This window comes from Montipora capricornis, chromosome 2, assembly GCF_036669925.1.
Source record: "Montipora capricornis isolate CH-2021 chromosome 2, ASM3666992v2, whole genome shotgun sequence".
Taxonomy (NCBI): Eukaryota; Metazoa; Cnidaria; class Anthozoa; order Scleractinia; family Acroporidae; genus Montipora; species Montipora capricornis.
Window position 1 is genome coordinate 51250662 of NC_090884.1, and position 23169 is coordinate 51273830.

At 35.5% G+C, this 23169-nt stretch overlaps 2 protein-coding genes across 2 annotated transcripts in view; both read left to right on the forward strand.

Moving 5' to 3' along the window:
- Positions 1-13371: 13371 nt before the first annotated feature.
- LOC138037474 (uncharacterized) lies at positions 13372-14649 on the forward strand. Its single transcript, XM_068883393.1, has one exon. It carries the CDS (start codon positions 13372-13374, stop codon positions 14647-14649), a length of 1278 nt encoding a protein of 425 aa, XP_068739494.1.
- Positions 14650-19550: 4901 nt separating this feature from the next.
- The window catches only part of LOC138037475 (uncharacterized), a 3705-nt gene continuing 86 nt past the window's right edge, over positions 19551-23169 (forward strand). Inside the window, exon 1 of the mRNA XM_068883394.1 lies at positions 19551-23169. This exon is cut by the window's right edge and continues 86 nt beyond it. Within this exon, the coding sequence (XP_068739495.1) occupies positions 19551-23169 (3619 nt within the window).

A 23169-nucleotide genomic window follows, 5' to 3' on the forward strand; every position in this document is an offset into this window, starting at 1 on the left:
TTTATTTTTGCATTATTTGTCCAAAACCTTTTCTCCCTTTCTTTTTGTTTCCTTTTTATTTTGTTTTTGGAACGTTGCAGTGATATGTGCAAAAATGCCCAGTTCTCCTTAAAACCACGCAGTCCCTTACAAAGAGTGGAGTGGCAGGGGGCAGTAACGAGTGGAAACTAGGCGATTACATATTTTCCTCCCACGCGGGTAGAAAGCGATGGTCAAATATACTTTGGGGTTGAAGTTGAAAGTGCACTTAAAATCTGGCCCCAGTTGTTGAAAAGGTGGACTTATCCACTGAATAATGATAGCGCTATCGATCGTTTGAACAAATGCCGGGGGGCTGTACAGGTTTGTATTTTGGAATAAAAGATTTAAAAATTGTGAAAGCTTAAAAGAGTGCTTTCCTCGTATCTTTTTTCTGTCTTGAAAATTCAAAGATAGGAATCCGTCGGACGACGGACGACGATAAACAGAGGAAATACATAATCACCGTTTGGTAAAAATAACGGAGATCGGTTGTATATCTTCCCCCCCACCCCCTCCCCCACCACTAACACGTCCGAATGTGTTTTCATTTGCTAACTTTGGTGTAATAATATTTAAAAGAAAAAAAAAAAATTAAGGGAACAATTATTGTTCCGCTAATTTGTAACAATGAATAATTTACAACGCTTGGAATAATATGGCTAATTGGCACGGTGCCATTGCAAAATTGTGCAAAACGTTCTTTTTAGCCTCAAAATACAACGTTTTATGAAAACTGTTTTTTTGCAGTCTTTCCAGCAGTTTTGCACAAAAAACTGAAAACGTTTGTCATAACAAAATATCACCCAACTAGTGGACTAATGCAAATCCTGCATTTTGATTGGCTATGCTACTAGAGGACTATTTCCAGCGCTCTTGTCATTCTATGCTGTGGGTCATCTTGAGTGAAGTAGTAAATAACCTTGAGGATGGTGGCTAAAGCTACCTTACGGAACTCTTCAAAAAGAGTATTGGTCATAAGAATTTTTCTTTTGCGACATCAGCTGCAGCGCCTGTTAATTGGGCAATCATAAGGTTATGTTTCTTTGTGAGCGAACTAAGAATGACAAACGTCTTTTGAGAGCAGAAAACCTATGCAATGGTAGAGAAGGCTGGTTTTGTATCAAGTGCCAATTTTGTAATAAAACATGTTTTAGGTTTGGTACTGTCGGGTGATACTGTGTCACTAAGGGCAAGATATCTTTAGGGCTTTCGTGCTTTGCTTCAGCGCGGATTCCCTTTCTGTGAATTTGATGTCTGAAAGTAGTGTCTCAATCAGAAGTTTCGGATAGCCTCAAGCACGGAGACTTGATTTGCATTTGTAAATGTTCTCTAGTTGTTCTTGAAGAGTTAGTGCGAAGAAGTCTTCGGGCTTCGCCCTTCACGTATCCTTGTTTGACACCCGGTGGGTGACTAGAGGAAAAATGAGTGTACTGAAAGGTTTCAGTCGGCTTGAAGTGTGTTTTTATATCCAGAATGGCTTGATTTTCAGCTGGATTTTGAAAGCGTTTGCCTTTGTACACAACAGTGGCTAGAAATGTGGCTTCAGCTGCAATAATTTGTGGGTTACAATTGTCATTCGTCACTATCCAATAATTTGTGGGTGACAATAGGCCTTATGCATGATTACGAAATAGGCTCAAAATTCACCAACGAGCCTCGTTTGCACAACATTATTCTCGTTATCTGGACATGGAATACTGTCCGCAGGTGGGTTTTCTTTACAAGTTTGCTCCTTTAGCATTTAGCTTATAATAAAATTTACAAGTCGGGGCTTGGTGGTGAAATTAGTTAGTCAAACGTTATCGCGCACAAAGACTGTTGTCCCTCACTATGATCGAATAATGTATGTATTTTCTATTGGTATGAAAGGTATTGAGAAAAAGGATAATGGTTGCGGACACTCAGTCTAGCGTTAAATCAAGTTCTATTGTTCAGTGTTACCCTAAGGATTCAACACCAGTGAGTTGACACTAGAGTACTGTCAACACTAGTATTACACTGTGCTTCTCGCAAGTGTGACCGTGCAACGCCCGCTGAATTTACATGATTAAGGCTGTTCCCCTCGGAATTGCCTATGTTGGTTTTCACGTTAGGTTATCGCCACGATGTTGGTGGACAAAAAGAAAAGTTTTCTCATTAGCTCCTTTTGTTCGTCTACCAGCAATTCTTCATTGCAACATTGTTATTTGTGTCTCTAGAGATTGTTTGCAAACCACCTACAGATAATTGCCTATTTATAAGGGGTTTTGCAGAGCATTCATTTTCTCTATCGCAAAGTAGTCTACGAGTTACGCGCTGAGTTGTTTAAAGCTTCTTTCGAATCCGTTGGTGATGTCCGACATCGAGGAAGACGAAAGAATAGCCGACACAAGAAGATAACCCGGTGAGTTTGCAACTTCCGAGAACCATGCGTTGGTTCAACAAGCCTTAGTTGGTCTTTTTAGGTATTAATTAATGTCAACTCAACTTGATCCTCACCCAGGGAAAGAAACTCGAGGCAAAACAGGCGTTCGACACAGACATGGTCCAGATACAAGCATTGAACTGAAGAAACCAACAGCAGCAGCACAGCCTCTCTCGTTACTGAGGACAAAAAAGCTCATCCACAAGCGGAAGCAAAGATCTTCGATTGGTACAAAGACGTCGTAGAATACGAATCTGACCGTCGGAGTTTGCGTCCATGAACAACAGGCAACAGAAGCGGCCAGCAAGGAAAGAAAGCAGGTAAAAGACTTCAAACGTGTCGATGAGAAACGGCAAAGGTCCGCTCACGCCTGTCTCTGATGATCAGATTTTATGGTAAGTCTCAGTGACTTGCTTTAACATGTATACTGATACTTGGATTTAACGTGCTACTCTGCAAGAGTATCCATTCTAAATGTATTGCATTTTGTTGTCTAATTTTAATTAGACAACAAAATACCTATTAAAATAGGAAACAGGAAATGTAAAATCTACGTTCGTTTCAACGAAGTGAATTAGATCGTAAAAATAATTTGGTTACTATTTTTCCTGAGTGATGACGTGTAGGCATGTAATAAGTGAACAAAATATTGCAGGCCCAAACATCTGAACATAAGGTCGATGGCCGTGGGACTGACTGTGGTCGATGTAGCTTCTGCTGTATTCCAACCAAAATGTTGGGAAACCTACCCTGGGTGCCAGAGGTTCTATTTCTCTTTGTCGAGGAGCGAGCGGTTAAAACGGAGAGGCGAAAAATATCGCCTCTTCGTTTTAACCGCTTGCTCCTCGCCAAAGAAAAATAGAACCTGGCACCCAGTGTATGGGACACCAAGTTGATCCAGCTTTTTCATCTGATGTTACATAGCAAGAATGAATTTAAAAACATGTAAAAACAAAATGCAAAATCAGTTTTTCGCTATACGTCATCAGACGAGTAAATTCGTCAATGCTTGGACTGAAAATGTCTAAATGTACAGGGGGTGGGGGTGGGGCGGGCGCGGGGGCGGGGAGTAGTTTATTGTCGGACAGCAGCGTTAATTGAATATTTGCTCATATTTTTACCTGTTCGGTGGCAATGAAGAAAAAAATAGGTAAAAAAGCATGCAACTGAATCTAACTCTCTGAAATGATCACAATCTCAAGAAAAGATACATACTGTTTACATCGTAAACTTCATGTATCGTAGACTTCAGGAGATAGCTATACTTGTGTTCAAAGCTAAGCAGGGCACCTGTCTGATTTATAAAGCTAATCTATTTACGCAATATGATGGAGACTATATTTTGAGAAATGCTGACTTTGTAATTCCAGTTTAACACAGTGACGTACGACAAGCATTTCATCAAATATTTGGGCCTTCCCTATGGCGCAGACTCCCTAAGAGTGTAAAGGCTGAAAGTAACTTGCATAATTTAAGAATCATACAAGAAAATTGAATTCATCTTCAATTTGGAATGACCTGACCTGTGGGTCGGACTGTTTTTATGCAGTTCTTTAAATTATCCTCTTAGTAGTTTAAGTCATTTTGATAGCAGTTTTACTTAGTTAATAATTAGGATATTTTAAGAAACGTTTATAGATAGTCTTTTTAAAATTGTTAACAAATGTATGTGCTTAATATAATTTATTTAATATTTTGCTGTGTCACCAATTAGTATTTCATGCTTAAATATTTTGACACCTCAATAGTTATTATACCGTGCATTAGCCTGATTACGAAGCCCCGGATAGGAGACCCATCCAGAATTTGAGATAGAAAAGGACTAACAAGGCGGCTTATAACTCATCTAAAAAGGACGTTTTCAGTAGTCCTTAAACTTTAATAATCATTTTAAGACTATCAACATTTTATTATAATAAGACAGATTTAGAATATTTGTACCCACAACTAGTATAGCTGTTCAAGATGGGCAACAATTAACACAAAACAAAAAAGGCTCAAAGGAAGCAATAATAACCAACAACAACAACGTCTGCTCTGAAAAAAACATTTTCAAAATAAGAAACTATTACAAAATAAGTAAACGTAAATTATAACAAAAAATCAATTTAATCTGAATCTAGAAATAAAGAAAGGAAAGAAAGATAAACTGGTGCGCTCTATGAACATAAACTTCCTCAGTCTCCAAAACCTTCAGGAGTGGTATGTGCAGTTCGTTTTAAAGAGGTTTACTTTAGTCTCGTAGTTTAGGAGGAGTCATATTCCAAACTCTCGGACCAGTTCTAGAAAAGGAGAGCATGCGCAGTCCTTGACGAAGTCTAGATCTCTCAACGTAAAGCTTTAATTTAGACACGATGATGAAGCGTGAAGCTTGTGCGGTCGTGTGAAGAAAAATACAGATTAAAGTAATGAAGGGGTAGTTTCTAAAGAAACTGTGGTGCTGCGTCGGTGGGGAAGTAGAATACAAGAATTTGGTTTTATCAACGGAGTTGATAATGTAAATTGGCCACCGTACAGAGATTCTAAAAGCTGACGTTTCGAGCGTTAGCCCTTCGTCAGAGCGAAGGGCTAACGCTCAGATTAAAGTAAGACAAATTAATTGAAAGAAAATACGTACAATCTGAAGCATTATACTGAATTACTTAAGTTAAAAATAGGGTGAAGATACGTACCCTATTCGATTTTCCGAAAGTTTAACAATTTCAAAGTTTCTGAAAGAAATGAATGTATATATTGGAATTGCGGGTTATAGATGAAAGGTAGGGGTGATCCTTGCTGCTTATCAAGACGACTTAATTAAGGAATTGGATTTCTCTTCTCTACCACTAGGAAGCCACCTGAATTTTTCAAGGTGACTATCAGAGACAATTGCTTTTAATTTTTTAGATAATTGAGAGGATCTCTCCTCACTTTCACTCTTAAAAGTGCTTGTTTTCGCCACGTGTTATTAAAAAACTCGTAGCATTGCTCCGGCTGTTGAAATTAAAATGTGCCTTGTGTCCATGTGAAAGGGTATTCATAAGGTGGTACTACGGCAGCTGTGATTGCCAAAACCCACACTCACTCTCTTGGGGGTCAAAACGCACGAATTCTATAGGGGTCAAAACGCACGAATTCTATAGGGGTAAAAAAGCACATTCTGCAACCATTAGGGGTAAAAACGCACAAATCCAATTAAGCCCGCTAAATGCACTTGCTACAAGTGGGGGTATAATTGCACTTTTAAAAAACCTAAAATAATGTCTCATATAATAGTATAATGAGTTGTAAAGAACTTCATGAAGAGTTAATCAATATGGAAGAAGTAATTTGTCCATTTTGCAATAAAGAAATAGGTAAACATACGAAAAAAACAGATCAATGTTGCGATCAGCCAGAGATAGTGAAAGATAATATCATAGTTTGCAAAAAATGTGGGACGGTTAATGGCTATAAACCACTTATAGAATTTGTTGATTTTAACTCAAATAAGCATAGATTCCATCGTCAAAGTGTTTACCAAAGAAAATATCATATAGAAAACATAATGAATAATATAGCTATAAAAAATGGTTTTCAGATAACCGTGACAAATAGAGATAAGATATTGAGAATTTTTGATGAAATTGGTAAGGTCGCAAAATCTGTGAATATAGACAGAAAGCGTATGATTAACATAAATTTCATTTTAAAACAAATATTTAAAATGCTTGATCTTCCTTTTGAAAAGGTCAAGACAAGTAAATCCAAAAAGACACTTCAATCATATGAACAATATTGGAAGGACATAAAGACACTGATAATCGATGAAATAAACACAATAGCTAAGGAATGAATTTGTCATTGTATTTAGCGTAGAACTTATCAACACTAGGACAAACATCAGTTACAAAATCATCTACATTTTTTAATTCTGTGTGAAACGATGGTTGAAAATCACCGCTTCTCAACATGTCTTTTATTGAATTCAATAGATGTTGATAACTTTGGTATGCATATGTGCAATTTTGTATTTTAAGATCCAGTGATTGGAAATCCATGTAAGACTTGATTAACAAAGCACAAGTGCTGATAGCTACAAGGGCTATACCTCCTGTCACCACAGCCGAAACCAAACCACCTGCTCCAGTTAGAACAGAAATACTATTACCTATCAATTTAAATCTTTTGAACCGTTTTACAGCCTGTTTGTAAGCCCAACACTTTCTATGGTATGCCTTATAATAGCTCTTTAGTTCATCAACCTGATCTTCAGTCAGTGAATCTGAAATATGGTTCCAGCTAAATATTCTCTTTTTTCGATCTGCCATATATATGGTCTAGATTGTTAATCGTCTGCATAGACAATATAGTATACCACTGACTTGACCACAAAAAGGTGATCTTTTAATCAGTTTAGTTGTGTATTTTTCTGAAATAGCATAAGTGTAACCTCTACCGAGCTTATGGTGGTCATAAAACCTCCCGGAAGCATCATGTAATACACTATGTGAATTTAATATATCAATCCAACCGAAGATCTTTTCAAGTAGCCATGTTAGACAGCCACTACCTGGTCCAAGAAGACCTATTTCACCATTATTGAGTTCAAGAATCTCATTCATAGATATGTCTCTTTCTAGATGATAAAAATGCAGGTGTCTATAAACAAGTGCTGATTTTAATATTTTATCGTCAATGTTTGGATGTTTTTCCTTTGTTTTTCCAAAATTGTATGCCACATATTCAAGCAATAAATTGATATACATATATATTTACGTTATATTATACCTTTGCATCAGAACGGTATGATGGTCTGATATCGTTTTTTCATCTAGGATAAAATCCAAATATACACAGAAAAAGGCTATATTTCCTCTAAGAGGAGCTATATCACGGCTTGCATCCAGACCACCAAAAACAGTTGTAGATGCACCGACGCGATTGTCGGCAGTGAAGTCACCAATATGCTTTTTGTTCCAGTAAATTTTGCTTTTTTCAGTTTTCGGTGAAGATTTGTTATCCCAGTGAACTGACAAACAATGCCATGTATTTAACTCTCCGAGATCGTTTACTGAATAATCGTCTAGTTTAGAAAAACTTTGTGGACTAGAAGCAGGACCGACGTAAACTGCTTTTGTTGAATTTTCAGAACCGCTCACCACTAGGTTTGATCCACAGTAAGCGATGAATTTATCAAAACCGCGGTCATCGTGACCAAACAAGCCGTTATTCCAGTAACTCTGTGCTGAACCTCTTGAATCTAATTTATAAACAACAAATACATTAACTGCATCATTATTCAGATCGACTTGGGATATCATCTTTTGTGAACCAACAAATTTTAAAAAATATCTACCATTGTGTTTTTCGGCTTTTGTACATAAGGTGGGTCTTTTAGATAAATCCGTTTGTGTTGCATTACTTTCTTCATTGCTTTTGTCATATATTGTTTTCACTTTTCTGCTCGAATCCATTTCAACAGTCTGACCATCTGCTCTGTCCATTTGATAAGTGCAACTAGAATACATTCTGAGATATTCACTAACCCATAAATCCAGGAATGCATCTCTCACTATGTAACTAACCTGTGATTTTATTACTACGTGGTTATCTTCCGTAGCAGCCTTAACGACGAGATTTCTGTCAGTTTCAGCATGGCCATCTTCATTTAAAAAAAGTTTGAGGTCGTGATTGAATAAAATGTCCTCAACGGTGTATTCTATTTTTTCACCATTTTCGTCAATGAAATCAGTTCCATCTTCATTCAATGCGTACAATGACATATATGTCATATGCTACATAATTTTAAGCACCTGGATTGAATTCTATGTCTCCCTGGAAATGTATAGTCATACCACCAGTGTGTTGATTATGTGTGGTTCTTATGCTCATTTCTGTGACATTAACAAAAGTTCTGTTGATCGAAATGTGATTGGAACCTGTGCCTTTGTAGGAGAATTGGAAAAAAGCGGTTTGTCCTGTTCCAAAAGATATTACCAATCTATAAGTTCCTTGTGGTATAGCATGGTATGAAATGGTGACTGCATTTATGTGAATTTTAGGAAATTGCAAATTTTGTCCTTGATCATTTAAATGTCCGTATTTCATCGTCCATTTGCTTCCTGGGTTTCTGGTTGTGACATATGTGATACGGGGTTGTATGAGATTGTCGATGAAGAATTTTTTGCTTACAGCATCATCATCATTTGTTGCCAATGCCAAACCTGTCATTTTATTGTTATTCATATTGATTGGTACATGCATTCGAAATTGATCATTTACAACCTCATAAGCCAATTCGTAATCATAAATTGTGAAATCAAGGTTGTTTTTTGCTTCGCCTTTTATACCGTAAATCAGGACATACAATGGTAAAAGAGTTGGGCTTCTATTGTCATAAGTGGATTGAACAGTTACATATAACCGTCTTTCGATAGTTGGTGAAGAACCATCTGGTGATAAGTTCATGATAAAGCGATAATATTTATAATCTGTGTTGGTTTTGACTGTAGTGGTTCTATCGGTGTTCATGTTTCTTTTTTCAAAAGTAACCTGAAATGAATTAAACTCCACATCAAAACCAGTTTTTTGAAAATATATTTCTAAACACACAGTATATTTATCGCTATAATTGTCACGTATCAGTTTGAATAGATTGAAATCGAATCGTCCTTTGAACAGACTGGAACCATCTGTTGCCTTTTGAACCTTGAATGAAAATGCTTTTTTGTTGTTTTTATGTGGCGAGTCATTATAGTCGATTAAATTGGCATCCTGTATTCCATAATCTTCTGTAAATTCCCCATCATCCATAGCATATTTCAGCACATTTTTTCTGTTTGTGTGAGTAGTTATGTGACTCTTCACTATTTCGTCGTCTACATATTTCTTATTTTTTTCTATTTGTTCGTCTGTATATTTATTGTTTTCGGTACTTATAGTCGAAAAAGCGTCATTTACTTGCTTCAAAGTTATGGCATCTTGATTATGTGTGGCGTTTCCGAGATTTATTATTCGTTGATTGTTCATGTCTAGAACAGAAGTCATTACACCGCTTCCATCCAATTTCAATGTTTTTCCAACCTCGGAATCGACATAAGCTTTGTTTGTCACATCTCTAGCACCGGTTGGTTGTCCGCAATTTATTATTTTATTCAAAGACATATCCAAATTTCCAGTCATTTCAGAGGATCCGTCTAAACGAAGTGAATCTAAAAATAATCGATCAACGTAACCTTTTCCAGTGGCATCATTTACACCTGTCGGATCAGCAAGATTGATGATCTTGTTGTTGTTTATATTCAAATTTCCAGTCATTGCTTGCGTACCATCTCGCAACACAACCTGATTTGTATTGGGTTTGGTTGATAAACCAGTTTGTAATTGGTGTTTTGTAACAGCGTCAGAATTGCCAGTGCCTTCAGCAAGATTGCTGATTTTATTATTTCCAAAGTCAAAATTGCCAGTTACGGAAATACTTCCATCTTTTTTCAAATAATTAGCCAGCTCCGTTTTATCAGCTTTAAAATTAAAAGAGCTGTCAACGTAAAATTTATTGGAAGCATCTGAATGTAGTATTGGATCTTTTACTCCTAGGATTCTTTGATTTTTCATGTCAATCGGATTTTGGGCTTCTATCTTTCCATCATTTGTATTTAAATCAAAGTAAAAGTTATGCATATGAGAACTGCTGACAGCGTCACTATGGCCATGTCTAGCAGGGGCTATGTTTTCAACACGTCTGTTATCCATATTAAGGGCGCCAGTCATTGCATTGCTTCCGTCCAATTTTAATGTCTTGTTGACCTCCCCATCGACATAACTCTTAGTAGTTGCATCGTCATTCGTTTGTGGTGAATCCACATTTCTCAGTTTTTTATTCTGCATATCATAATCACCGTCATCTGTTAGTTTAAAACCAACACCAGGCAATCCTTTTACTATTTCAATAACTTTTTCATGTGAATAAGTGTCTTCAGGTAATTTACCATTCGAGTAACTCATATATGTAATTGGTTTATATTTTTTCATCGAAATTCTTCTTCACTTGTTTCTTAGGTTTGTCAATATATATAAAACTAAAAGGGTCTCTGGTTGCTCTCTCGTATAATTGTTTGGATACATTGTTTTCGCGGCATATGAGACTTTTTTCGTTATTACTTGGAAACTCATAAATGGCGAAATGTGAGCAGTTTAATCTGATATCTTTCGGTGTCTTATAGTAGCTTTGACTCAAATATATGACACAGCAGTTTTTATGTCTCCCCTGTATAAAATAGTCAACTAATGGTTTTTGGTTTTTATCGCATACGAAATCGTCGAATATCACAATTTTTTGATTATCACTGCCAAGATTGTTTACAGGAATTATTTTATCATTGCTTGCTTCAATGATATCATAACCAGCTTCTTCACTCCATGGTTCGAAATCATCCATGAGATTCTGATACTTTGACTGCTCTAAGTTTTTTGCATAAAATATTTTATCAAAATACAACAGATTGTAAATCATATGCATAAGTGTATTTGTTTTTCCCGAACCAGATGGTCCGCAAATCAGCATGCGGAAGCATCGATCAGGCATAAAATCATGTAGTTGTGTGAAGTTTGTGACAACATCGTCGCCAGTATCATAATTAGGTATCTTCATTTATATTAAATCGTTACATTGTTTCGATAAAATGATGTAGTTAAACATGGTGTATAACATGGTGTTCAACACCGTGTTAAATGCTATTTTTATATATGAATTTCCATTTTATGTAACGTAACAATATAACAATAAATGAGTTTACTTAAGTGGAAAGAACTCGCAAAGAGTAAATCTGAATTAGGGGACAAGATCAATTATGTCCATAATGCAATTACAAAACATGATATCGATCAGAAGACCAGTCAACAGGGATTTTCAAAAGTATTCCAACCAATTACAAGTAAATTAGATGATGTTATTGATAGTAATCAGGTTTTAAGGTTGCCTAGGAAAAAACGACCACTGAAGAAAGGAGAAGTTCCTGATTACGGCATTGATATAGAGGATGAAGTTCCAGATATGAATCTTGGTGAATTATTTGAACAACCTGTTTTGCCACAGCAAGAAAAACAACTGGTGCCAAAACCGCCAACATATGAAGAATCTTTACAAGATCTTCTGGAAGGAAAAAAAGAGACGTATGTTGATCCTAAGTACTTTCCTGAAGAACCAGAATTACCACCAGAGTATGATGACGACGATGAGATAGATTATGGAATGGATGAAGAAGATATGGAAAATGAGATATTAGGTGATCTTGGTATACCAAATTATGATTCTGTTGAAAAGGTAATAAATCAACAAGAAATGACTGAACGAAAAAACAAAAAATATCTCAATAAGATCGTCAATGCGGCTAAATTTAAAAGAAATCAATTGAAAGCCTACAAAGGAAACGTTACAAAGCAATACAAAAGTGGGAATATAACGGAAGCTGATAGGCAAGAGGAAAACAAAAGAGTGGATCGCGCTATGAAAACTCTAAATGAATACATAAAACATTATCAAAACAAAATGCAAACAATGCAAGGTTCTGGTAGGAAAAAACAAAAAGGTGGTAATGTGATATTTTTCAACAAACCGAAAGAACTCATAAAAAAATTGGATTTAATCATTGGTGAGATATTGGCTGGTAATACAAGCATTGACATGCGAAATATGGGTGTTTCTATATTGGACACATTATTGAAAATGACAACAATTAACAAATCACAATATGGTAAATTATACAAACAATATTTCCAAATTTAATGTAACTTCATTATATAATGGAACGAGAGATAGTTTTATCATCTTACAGTGTGAAAAATAAAGGGGATAATAAACCAGAAGATTTTACAACAAATTTCACCAGACCTGTAACTCTGGACAATAATAAGCAATACGTTATCGGTCTTAACAGAGTCATTAACATGTCATTCACTTGGTTCAATGTCAATGCTGGGTACAAAAATCAATTAATCAAATACAGCTCCGATAATGGTTCAACTTTTAAGGACATTACCTTTCCAGCTGGGGTATGGAATTATACGGACTTTGACAGACATATTAAAAATGTGACGAAAACTGGTGATACGTATCCGATGACTCTTGAATTCAACGAAACAACATTCAGAGTCACGGTTACATTAGCTGCAAATTACCAACTTGATTTAAGAGCAAGTAATTTTAATGACCTGATCGGTTTTGATAAAAAGATATTAGCCAGTGAAACGCATATTGGACCAAGAGTGCCGAATCTCAGTCAAGACACAGACGTACTCAATATTCATTGCGATTTGGTCAACGAAAGTTTAGTTGACGGTGAAGAAACAGACATTATTTATTCATTCTCAACCAGTGTACTAAAACCAAGTTACTCCTTCACCCTCGAACCACAAAGAGTTACATTTAATCCTGTGAACAAAACTACAATTTCATCAATCAGAATCATGATAACAGATGGAAAAAGAAGATTAGTGGATCTAAATGGAGCAGATACGTCTTTTTCACTAATTCTAAAAAGTATCTAATGTAAAAGTATAATGAAACCGTATGAATTTAAGAGGTTTTACCATCCAAAACTTGGTAAATTTGTATTTCAACACAAAGGGTCTGGACTTATCGTTGACAATATTTTCAAACCGTTAAAGAGTGTGGCATCATCTGTTTTCAAGAAATTTGCAAAGCCATTAGCGAAGAAGGCGTTAGAATCAGGAGTATCACATGCAGGTGATAAAATTGGTAAAAAAGTTGCTGAAAAATCTGGTGATTTAATAATGAAAAAATTGGCAAATTTGAGAAAAGGAGCTACGACACAAAGGGCAATAGCCCCATCCTTACCCATTGAACAGAAACAGCAAGATGAAAGCGCTGACATGATACTAAATAGATTGATATCAGGATCTGGAAGAAGGCGTAGATTTTTCAAATAAATAACATGACAGCAAAATTATATAATACAATAGTATAAATGGCTTTTAGAACAAGTGAATTATTGCAAAGAAATGAGTTAGTGCGATTTCAACTTGATGATGTAATCCGAGCCCCAGGTAACGGTCAACATCAAGAAAAGAACGGTTATAGATTCACCATCAACGACCGGAGTTCTTTCTATGATTGGTACAATGCTTATTTCGAGGTTCAATTCCAGTTACAAAAAACAGCAGATGGAGCCGGTTACGCAGCAGCCGATAGAATAACGGTGATAAACGGATCTCATTCATTGATTGCACATATGATGATTAAAAGTGCTGGGAAAATTGTTTACGATACTGACAATCTACATAAGGTCACTTTTGTGAAGAATCTGTTGGAACATTCTGATGATTACTCGAGAAGGGTAGCTAAAAACAGTTTTTGGTATTTAGACACAGATGGTACGACAGCCAATACTAATTCAGGATATGAATCTAGAAAAGTGCTTACACAAGCTACCAACAATGATGGAACGGGAGGAGCAAAAAATGTGAATTTGATCATACCTCTCAATCGTTACAGTTTTTTTGAAGAGTTGCAGGATAAAATGTTGGTTCCTATGCAGTTACAATTCAATTTGAATCTCCAGAACGACAATGAACTCATCAATATGGCAGTAGGAGTAGATGCCGGCAGAGTAGTTTTGAACAGATTTCTACTATGGGTTCCAAAATTAACACCAAAAGACAGTATGTACGACAAATTTGTAAGCTCTTTCATGAAAGAACACAAATGGACATATCAGCGTGAACTATATGCAGTGTCAGCACCTGCTAGAGTCAGTGGTTTTTTTCAGATTTCTTCCAGTATTGACAATGTCAAAGCAATTTTTGTTTATCTACAACGGGCTAAAACCAGAGTTGCAACTCAAAATCCATATATACTTGATACCTTCAAACTAAATGCAGCAGACGCAAACAGTTATTTAACAACATGCAGACTCGAATATGGCAATGGTGTTTTCTACCCAGAAACGGAATATGACAGTGAGAGCAAAGTGAGGATTTTCAATGATCTGATGTCTTATGCAATGCGAAAAAATGATTACAACACCGGAACCCAGTTGAATCTTGCCAATTATAACAGCCTGTATCCACTAATCTATTTCGATCTGTCATATCAGGCAGAGAAAGTAACAAGAGACCCTAAACAGTTGATTTTCAGGTATAAAATAAGTGCCAATAGTGCAGCAGATTTCAATGTCCATGCAGTTGTATTGTACGAAGAGTCGGTTGTTATTGACAAGGTGGGTAATGAATTGGTGATAGTTTAAGCCCGCAACTGAAACAGTAATATGAAATCAAGTGAATAACTCCCATTTATTTACAATCGGAATTATATAACATATATTATATGACTAAACTTCATGAAATCAACGTAAGACTTACAGATAATCAAAAAAAGAATCTGAGTAATGCTTACCATAAAAGGGAAACAATTGTTCTAAGACTGACAAATGATTCTCTTAATGGAAACGACACTCTTTATGTTCCAGCAATGGTGAAAAAAAGATTGCAAAAAAATCGACAATTGAACAAAGGAATGGACATTAAGCTTGCTAAGACCAATATCAGAAAACAAGTAGGCGGAAGTCTTTTGAGCACTGTATTGTCACTTGGTATGAGAGCTCTTCCAGCAATTGGTAAAACCCTTGGGTTGAGTGCTCTTGGTGGTTTAGCAGAAGCCGGAGCTAAAAAATTGTTAGGATCTGGTCAAAAAGGTGGTGCTATGCCATTACCCATGATGATACCTTTCAATGCAATCAATCAACTGATGCCATATCTGAATATGTTTACAACCAAACAGCAAAGAGACATAATGAATGCGGCTCAAACAGGATCTGGCGTTAAAATAACACCGACTAAAACACAATCAGGTGGATTTTTAGGCACTCTGTTAGCTAGCATCGGAATTCCTTTGGCTTTGAATCTTGTCAAAAAGCTAACGGGAAGAGGAGCACCTAGGGTAGGTAGACCACCTTCGTCGAAAAAGGATGGTACAGGTGCACCTAGAATGGGAATGCCCCCTCCATTTTATAGTTATCCGCCATATGTGACTGGTAATGGTAGAAAAAAAAAAACATCCTCAACCAAAAAAGGAAAAGGGTTACTATTGGGAAAAAACAGTCCATTCAATGGCATACCCATTTTGGGGGCAATATTGTGAAACCAAAATTTCACAAAAACATACCTATGTCCAATCACGATCTGAAAAAAATGGTGTAAATATTTAAACATACCAATCAATGATGTACTGTCAAGAGATGAAAAGGTTCCACATAACCATAAACAGGCGTTATTTATTTACAATCTGGAACCAGCTTATATGAGCGGAAGTCATTGGGTAGCCACTTATGTTAAGGATAATGTAATAAATTATTTCGATTCGTTTGGTATGCCACCTTTTCAAGAGATTGTAAATCACGCCAAAAAGAAAAATCTGACTTTGTTACATCAAAACAATCAGATACAAAACATACAAACAACAACTTGTGGGTATTTCTGTTTATACTTTCTGAATGAAATGAATAAGGGTAATTCGTATTATGATTTATTACAAGTATTCGACATAAATGATACAATGAAAAATGAGAGATTTATCGAATATTATTTCAGAAATATCTAACTTATATGTATTATGAAATCATATTGTGTCAAACAAAAGAAAGTGACTGAATGTGTTGAACCTTCAGGTTACAAAACAGCTAAAAATGGTAGACTAATGTTCTTTTGCACTTGTGCTGAATGTGGTATTACAAAGACCAAATTTGTCAAACAACAGGGAAACTAAACAGCCCGTTGGGAGCGGGCTTACTCAGTGATATCGCCAATACAGGAACGGAATTATTTTTAACTAAAGGAGTACCTTATCTTGGCAAAAAAGCCGTTGAAATGGGTAGATATTATGGTTCCGAATTAATGAGAGACCCAAAATTGCAGAAAAAAGCAATTGATTATGGTTTGAGAAAAATGAATCCTCTCATACATAAAGTTGGATCTGAAGCTCTCGATCAATTGTCGACGAAAATAAGACCCAAAAAGAAATACACAACCAATAGGAAAGATCTTGATGGCGGTGCTGTTGACATTCACAAAGCTATTGGTAAATTACCGAAACCAAAAGGCGGATGGACATTACCTGGGCATCATTACACCGGACCATATAATGATTTAGAAAATCAACTGAAGTATGACCCAAAAACTGGTCAAATATTGGAAATATATGATATGCCCACTGGAAAAACTGATGCAATAGCAATGCAACACGATGTTGATTATTCCGTCTGCAAGGATGATAGGAAATGTAAAAACAAAGCAGATAGGAAAATGGTTCAAGCTTTAGACAACGTACCGTATAATGAAAGACAATGGGGGCATTGGTTGGCAAGAAATGTTATCAATACAAAGCAGAAACTAGGTCTTGGAGTTTCAAAAAACGGAAAAAGCCGTCGGGTAACTGGCAAGAAAAATTAGCAGATGAATTACATGCATCTATAAGACGCAACTTTACTCGGCGGCGTGTAATCGTAAATCATATTGATGAAATATGGGCAAGTGATCTAGTTGAAATGCAACAGTTTAGCAAATGGAATAAAGGTTATCGGTATCTTCTCATGGTTATTGATGTTTTCAGCAAATACGGTTGGATTGTCCCATTGAAGGATAAGAAAGGTGAATCTGTCACTGAAGCATTTAAAACAATATTCAGGGAAGGCAGAAGACCACAATATTTATGGGTTGATAAGGGAAAGGAGTTCTATAACAAACACTTGAAGGACTTGTTAGACAAAAATGGGATACATATGTACTCCACTGAAAATGAAGAGAAATCCTCAGTGGTCGAAAGATGGAATAGAACAATCAAGTCCAAAATGTGGAAGCAGTTCACAGTTCAAGGTAATACAATGTATCTCGATATGCTGTCCAAACTAGTGAAACAGTATAATAATACAAAACATTCAAGCACAAAGATGACACCTGCTGAAGCTAGCAAAAAGAGCAATGAAGGAACCGTTTACTTCAATCTATATGGTGATATGGAGCCATTAAAACAGAAACCTAAATTCAAAACAGGTGACCAGGTTCGAATATCCAAGTATAAACGGAATGTGTTCGATAAACGATATACTCCAAACTGGACCGAAGAAGTGTTTACAGTTGATAAGATCCAATACACTAATCCAATAACATACAAACTAAAAGATCTCAGAGGTGAAGAGATACAAGGCAGTTTTTATGAACCTGAATTATTAAAAGCAAAGCAGGATATTTTCCGTATTGACAAAGTGATCAGAAGAGACTATAAAAAGAAACAAGCTTTGGTAAAATGGAAGGGATACAGTGATGAATTCAACAGTTGGATACCATTGAAAGACATTGAAAACATATGAATTGTGGTCGAACAAACGCGCATAAAGACTTATAAAAAAATAAAAATATATACTTATATTATATGGACAAGTTTGAAAATGAAGAAAAGTTTGGTTTCTATTATGAGAGCGATCAAGACTCTGGTTCAGATTCCGATTGGACGCCATCGCAAGAAAGTATATCTGAAGAAAGCTGCTCAAGTTCGCAAGAATCTGAGTCGTCACAAGACAGTGATGAATCTGTATAAAAACAGAATGAAAACATATAGTATATGAAAAAATATTCTGACAGACAAAAATACAAGTTGATCATTTGGTATTATTTATTGAATGACATCAAAGAAAATGACATAGAAAACGTGCTAAAAGAAAGATACCCAGAATACAAAATAGATTGGAAGGCGATGAGTGAAAGAATATCTTGGGCAGCAATGCGTAAGTATGCACGAAAAATGTATCCATGGATAATACAAACAAAAAATGAAGACGGAGTGATTTTTCATCTTCCTTTTGAATATTTGTGTGAGCTATAAGTATATGTTCAAAGGATCAGAAATAGTGAGAACATTATGTTTGAGAAAATTGGTTGTTGAAGCAATATGCGACATAATGGTCGGAAACGCCAGTTACATGCATTTTGTTCGAACAATGGAAATGCCAATGATCAGACATGCATTGAAAACAGGCGTACCAAAAAAAGAAATCCTGAAAATATTCAACAAGATGGATGCCAAAATGATGTTTTTGTACAGAGAATTCGAAAGATACGTAAATTTTCTGGCTCCATTGAAAATGGTGCAAGAATAATACATAAAAATATGAAAACGGCAATTAATCTGATTTTTTGTCATTTACTGATGTTTTACAAGTTTTATTATGCACATACTTGCTACCGTTTTTCAAAATTTTGTTACATCGGTAGCATGTGTATTCTTTATGCGCCCAATTTTTCATGAATCGCGCTTGATTCCTTTTTCTTTCTTCATCAGATACTCTTAGCGGTCTTTTATTAGAAGATTTTTTGTAGTCATCAGGCAATTCATCTTGTTTGACATATTTAAATTTGTAGTGTTGACCATCCTTTTTTGAAACACCTGATTTACATTTGTTGATACCCTGACATACCATTTTAACAATGCCAGCATTTATTTGAAGATGTTGTTGAACAGCATACATACTGAAAAAATAAGTATCTTCTTCAGTGGTTATGTTAGTTGCTTTTATGCATTTTCTGTTTTCATGATTTTTAGCAGCAAATGAATAATCACGATTCTTTGCTGATTTCGTGCAATTTTGTTGTTGAGTCATTATTTGCAGGTTGCGTAATCTGTTGTCTTTTTTGTCATTGTTGATGTGATCAATCACTTTTCCTTCAGGTATAAGACCGTTAAAACATTCCCAAACAAATCTATGAACAGACATTGTTTTCTGTCTTTCACCATGTTTTTTGACATTGCAATACATATAACCGCTTCCATGCTTATTACCAATTGTCGGAATTTTTTTTGTAATATAGATTACGTTTCCATTTTCGTCGGCGGCATACAAGTCGTAAATCGGATGAATTGAATAAACACATTCTTTGATTTGGATTTTAGTCATAATAATATAGTATATATTATTTCTTTATAAGGGTTTAGTTTGTCAAAAAAACAAAAATCCTATTTAAAGAAAAACCACTATTTAATAAATATATAGTTATGAAAAATAATATCTCAAGTAATGGTAATAATAGCATGAACAAAAAATTAATATACGAAAAAATCAGAGTTTCACTCAATCGATACAGAAGACAAGAAATCAGAATGGCTGGTTCATTCACAAAGAAAAATTCATCATTTTCAAGACTGTTTGAACAGCGAATTGATGAAATTGGTGGAAGGCGTGTGCGTGTTTCTGTCACAGTGTTTGTCACTGTCAGAGAATTGACCAAGGACAAAATTATGAAAAGATCATTCGGTCCATTTGACACGGTTGTACCAAAATTGAGCCTCGAAGACATGTACAAATTCTTCATGTACACATTATTGACCAGCAATTTCACATTGTTGTCAGCTGATGTGATTACAGAAATAGGTGGCAGAGTGATAACATATAATCCACAATTTTTTGCTCATCATTTCATGGCTGGTTTGAAGTTGGAATCTTATTTGTTAAGTGGTAAAAGAAAACCGAAATCATATGGCTCAAATAGTTGTGTGCTTGATTATGTTTGGGATCAGGTTCGAGGCAAAAAAGGTTTTAAAACATATGATTATGACAAATTGAAGGATGAGATCTTCAAATATTGTGCAGATCCACCTAGAATGACAACAAAAGAATTGATTGATTGGGCCAAAAATTGCCATCCAAATGTGTCAATACACGCATATGATAGCACATACAGGAAATTCAAATCACATACCAGAAAGAACAATTGTGATGTTTCACTTGTTTACATTGTCAAAGACCATCATTGTTATCCCATTACAGACGAAAAATTGAAACTTACTGCAGCCAAAGCAAACCAAGGAGGCTGTGATAACTTATTAAAATACATGACTGACATGAAATGGTCCAGAAATCACGAATATTTGTATAAACTGGATAAATTTGACGATATTCATGAATTAGACAAAAAAGACAACATTATTGTTTTGCCTGAAGATGTTAAAATGATGCAAGCCATTGATGCATACATTAATTCCACCTGTTATTATGTGGAATACTTGCATTGGGACAACAATGGAATATTGGATGGTTTCATAGATCACAGGAACAACATGTTTCTCTTGAACAACGAATACGACATCAGAAAATCCATATGTGATCATCTGCTTGGTTTGTATAAAACACATGACTTTATGTGGGTTAATCAAACTTACACAAGTTTGGCTTCTGCACTGTTCAAACAAATGTGTGGTTATTTACCGCAATCGACATACAATGTGCAAACTCGTGAAATGCTTGATGATTATTATCCAAGGGCTCTTCAATGGTGCACAACTGAAGACATTCCTGATGATGTGGTCAACATTGATATATCCAAATCGTATCCAAATGTTCTGCTCAACAATGGTATGGCAATTCCAGTTTACAGTATTCACGACGTAGTAGAGCCATTTTATTGCAAAAGCGATCTGAGAAGATGTGGTGAATTTTACATTGAAGAAACGATATTGTACAATTATGGAACACCTTTGAAAATCGAAGCTGGTTTTTATGGAAACGCTTTGGTGTCATATTTGGTTGATGAACTGAACATGTCTGTCAAGCAGATTAAATACAAAATTGTTTCTAAGAAAGCTCTTAAGCCTGACACATTCAAGCCGTTTTTGAAACATGTATTTGAAATATTTCCCGAAGACAAAGCCAAACGATTGGCAAACAGTTTCATTGGTGATCTAGGAAGGAAATACAACAGGACCAATACAGGTTTCACTTGTGTTGAATATGATACAGCAATGGCTTGTTGGACTCAAGGTATCAAAGACGGGCGCAATATCGTGATTGACAGCTACAATGAAATCTACTTGATCAAGGAACAAAAATGCGAACGGTTGTTTTCAGACAATACAAGTGTGAACAGATTTGTTGTTTCTCAAGCAATATTGAAGTGTTTGGAGCTTATTCGTAAATGCTATGGTGAAAAAAGTGCGTTATATGCTTACAATACAGATGGTATATTTATTACAAATCCAAATATCATATTGGAGAACAAAAAAGATGTTGTGTTTGACATCAAGAATATCGGCAAAGCATATATCACTGACAGTCCACTATGCTACTTTGAGCGCCATTACAGAGAAAACATGGATTTTGAATGTTATAAAGCAGTGGAAGGCAAAGGTTGCATGTATAATGGTCAAGCTGGTTCTGGCAAAACGACCAAATTGTGTAAAATGGTAATGAAAACTGATAAGCCAATTGTGTTAAGTTTTACAAATAAGGCTGTCCAGAATGTCAAAGACAGATTGAGAAAAATGGGATGCGATTCTAGTAAACCGTTTGAAGGATTACCGGTTAAGATGAGTAGCAAAAACAAAAACTTTCGGTCATATGTTGAAGAAATTAAAACACGTGCAGAAAAAAACAAAATTGATCCCGACGCTATTTGTCATACATTTGATTCTTATTTTTGTGAATGGAATGGCATGACAACAGAAACAAATCTCAAGAGTTTGAAAGACAAAACAGTCTTTGTGGAAGAATTTTCAATGGTACCAAACAAGTGGATGACATTAATTTACAAAGCCTTCTTGTTGTACGGTATCGAGGTCTACATGTTTGGTGATCCAAATCAATGTTCTCCCGTTGAATCTGGCAGTAAAATATGCTATGACTATCTCAAATCTGCGTCTGTCAGACAAATGTGCCCCAAAAATGCAACATTGAAATATATCGAGGATTCATGTCGATATGACAAAAAAACGCACATTGTGCTCGATGGATTCTTGAAGAAAGGCAAATTGGCAAAAAACTTCTCTATGACACGAAAATTGTACAAAAACATATGTTATTTAAACAAAACAAGGATCGAAGTAAATACTCAATGTTGTGACAAGTTTGTGGAGGGCAAGGAATACGAAAATGTTGAGTTTACGTACAATGACAAAAAGGAAACGTATAAAGTGTGTGCTGGAATGCCTGTTATTGCAACTGATAACATCAAGGAACATAAAATATTTAATACAATGGAGTTTTTGGTGGAAGATGTATCGGAAGATTCATTCTGGATTAATGGAGTAGAGTTTGACTTGAAAACATTTTCTCGGTGTTTCATTCCAAGTTTTTGTGTAACCGCTCATAAATGCCAAGGAGCAGATATTGATGAACCTTACAACATTTATGATGTCAATAGAATGGACAAAAAACTATTGTACACTGCTTTGAGCAGAACCACCAAATTTGAATATATTCATCTTGACAACAAAGATTTGAACAACAAATATAAAAATCGTACAATGCCATGTTTAGAATTGACCAATGCCAAATTCAACAGTCTGTATAGTGAAGGCAAAATATACAAAGTGCTTGTTGACGACAAGGTTTACATTGGATCAACGTGCGAGGATTTGGCAACACGATTAAATCGACACCTGAAGGACCGCAAAAGCCAAATATATAAATACAGGAAGAAAAAGCCTGTGATTGAACTGATCATTAAAGCGCCAACAAACGACAAAAAAAGTTTAGAAAAAATAGAAAATGCTTACATACAAGATTATGCTGAAAAATGTGGTGAATTATTGCTGAACGTAAAAGCAAATCCATTAAAACCGAAAAAGGTTCAATTCAAAGTACAAATGGAAAATCAAAAACAGTTAGAAGAACGTATTGCTAAATTAGATGACAAAATAAAAATAAAAGACAATGAAAATGATAAGTATCTATATTTCGACAATGTAATCTTTGGTAAGCGATATAAGACAATGGCAAGATATG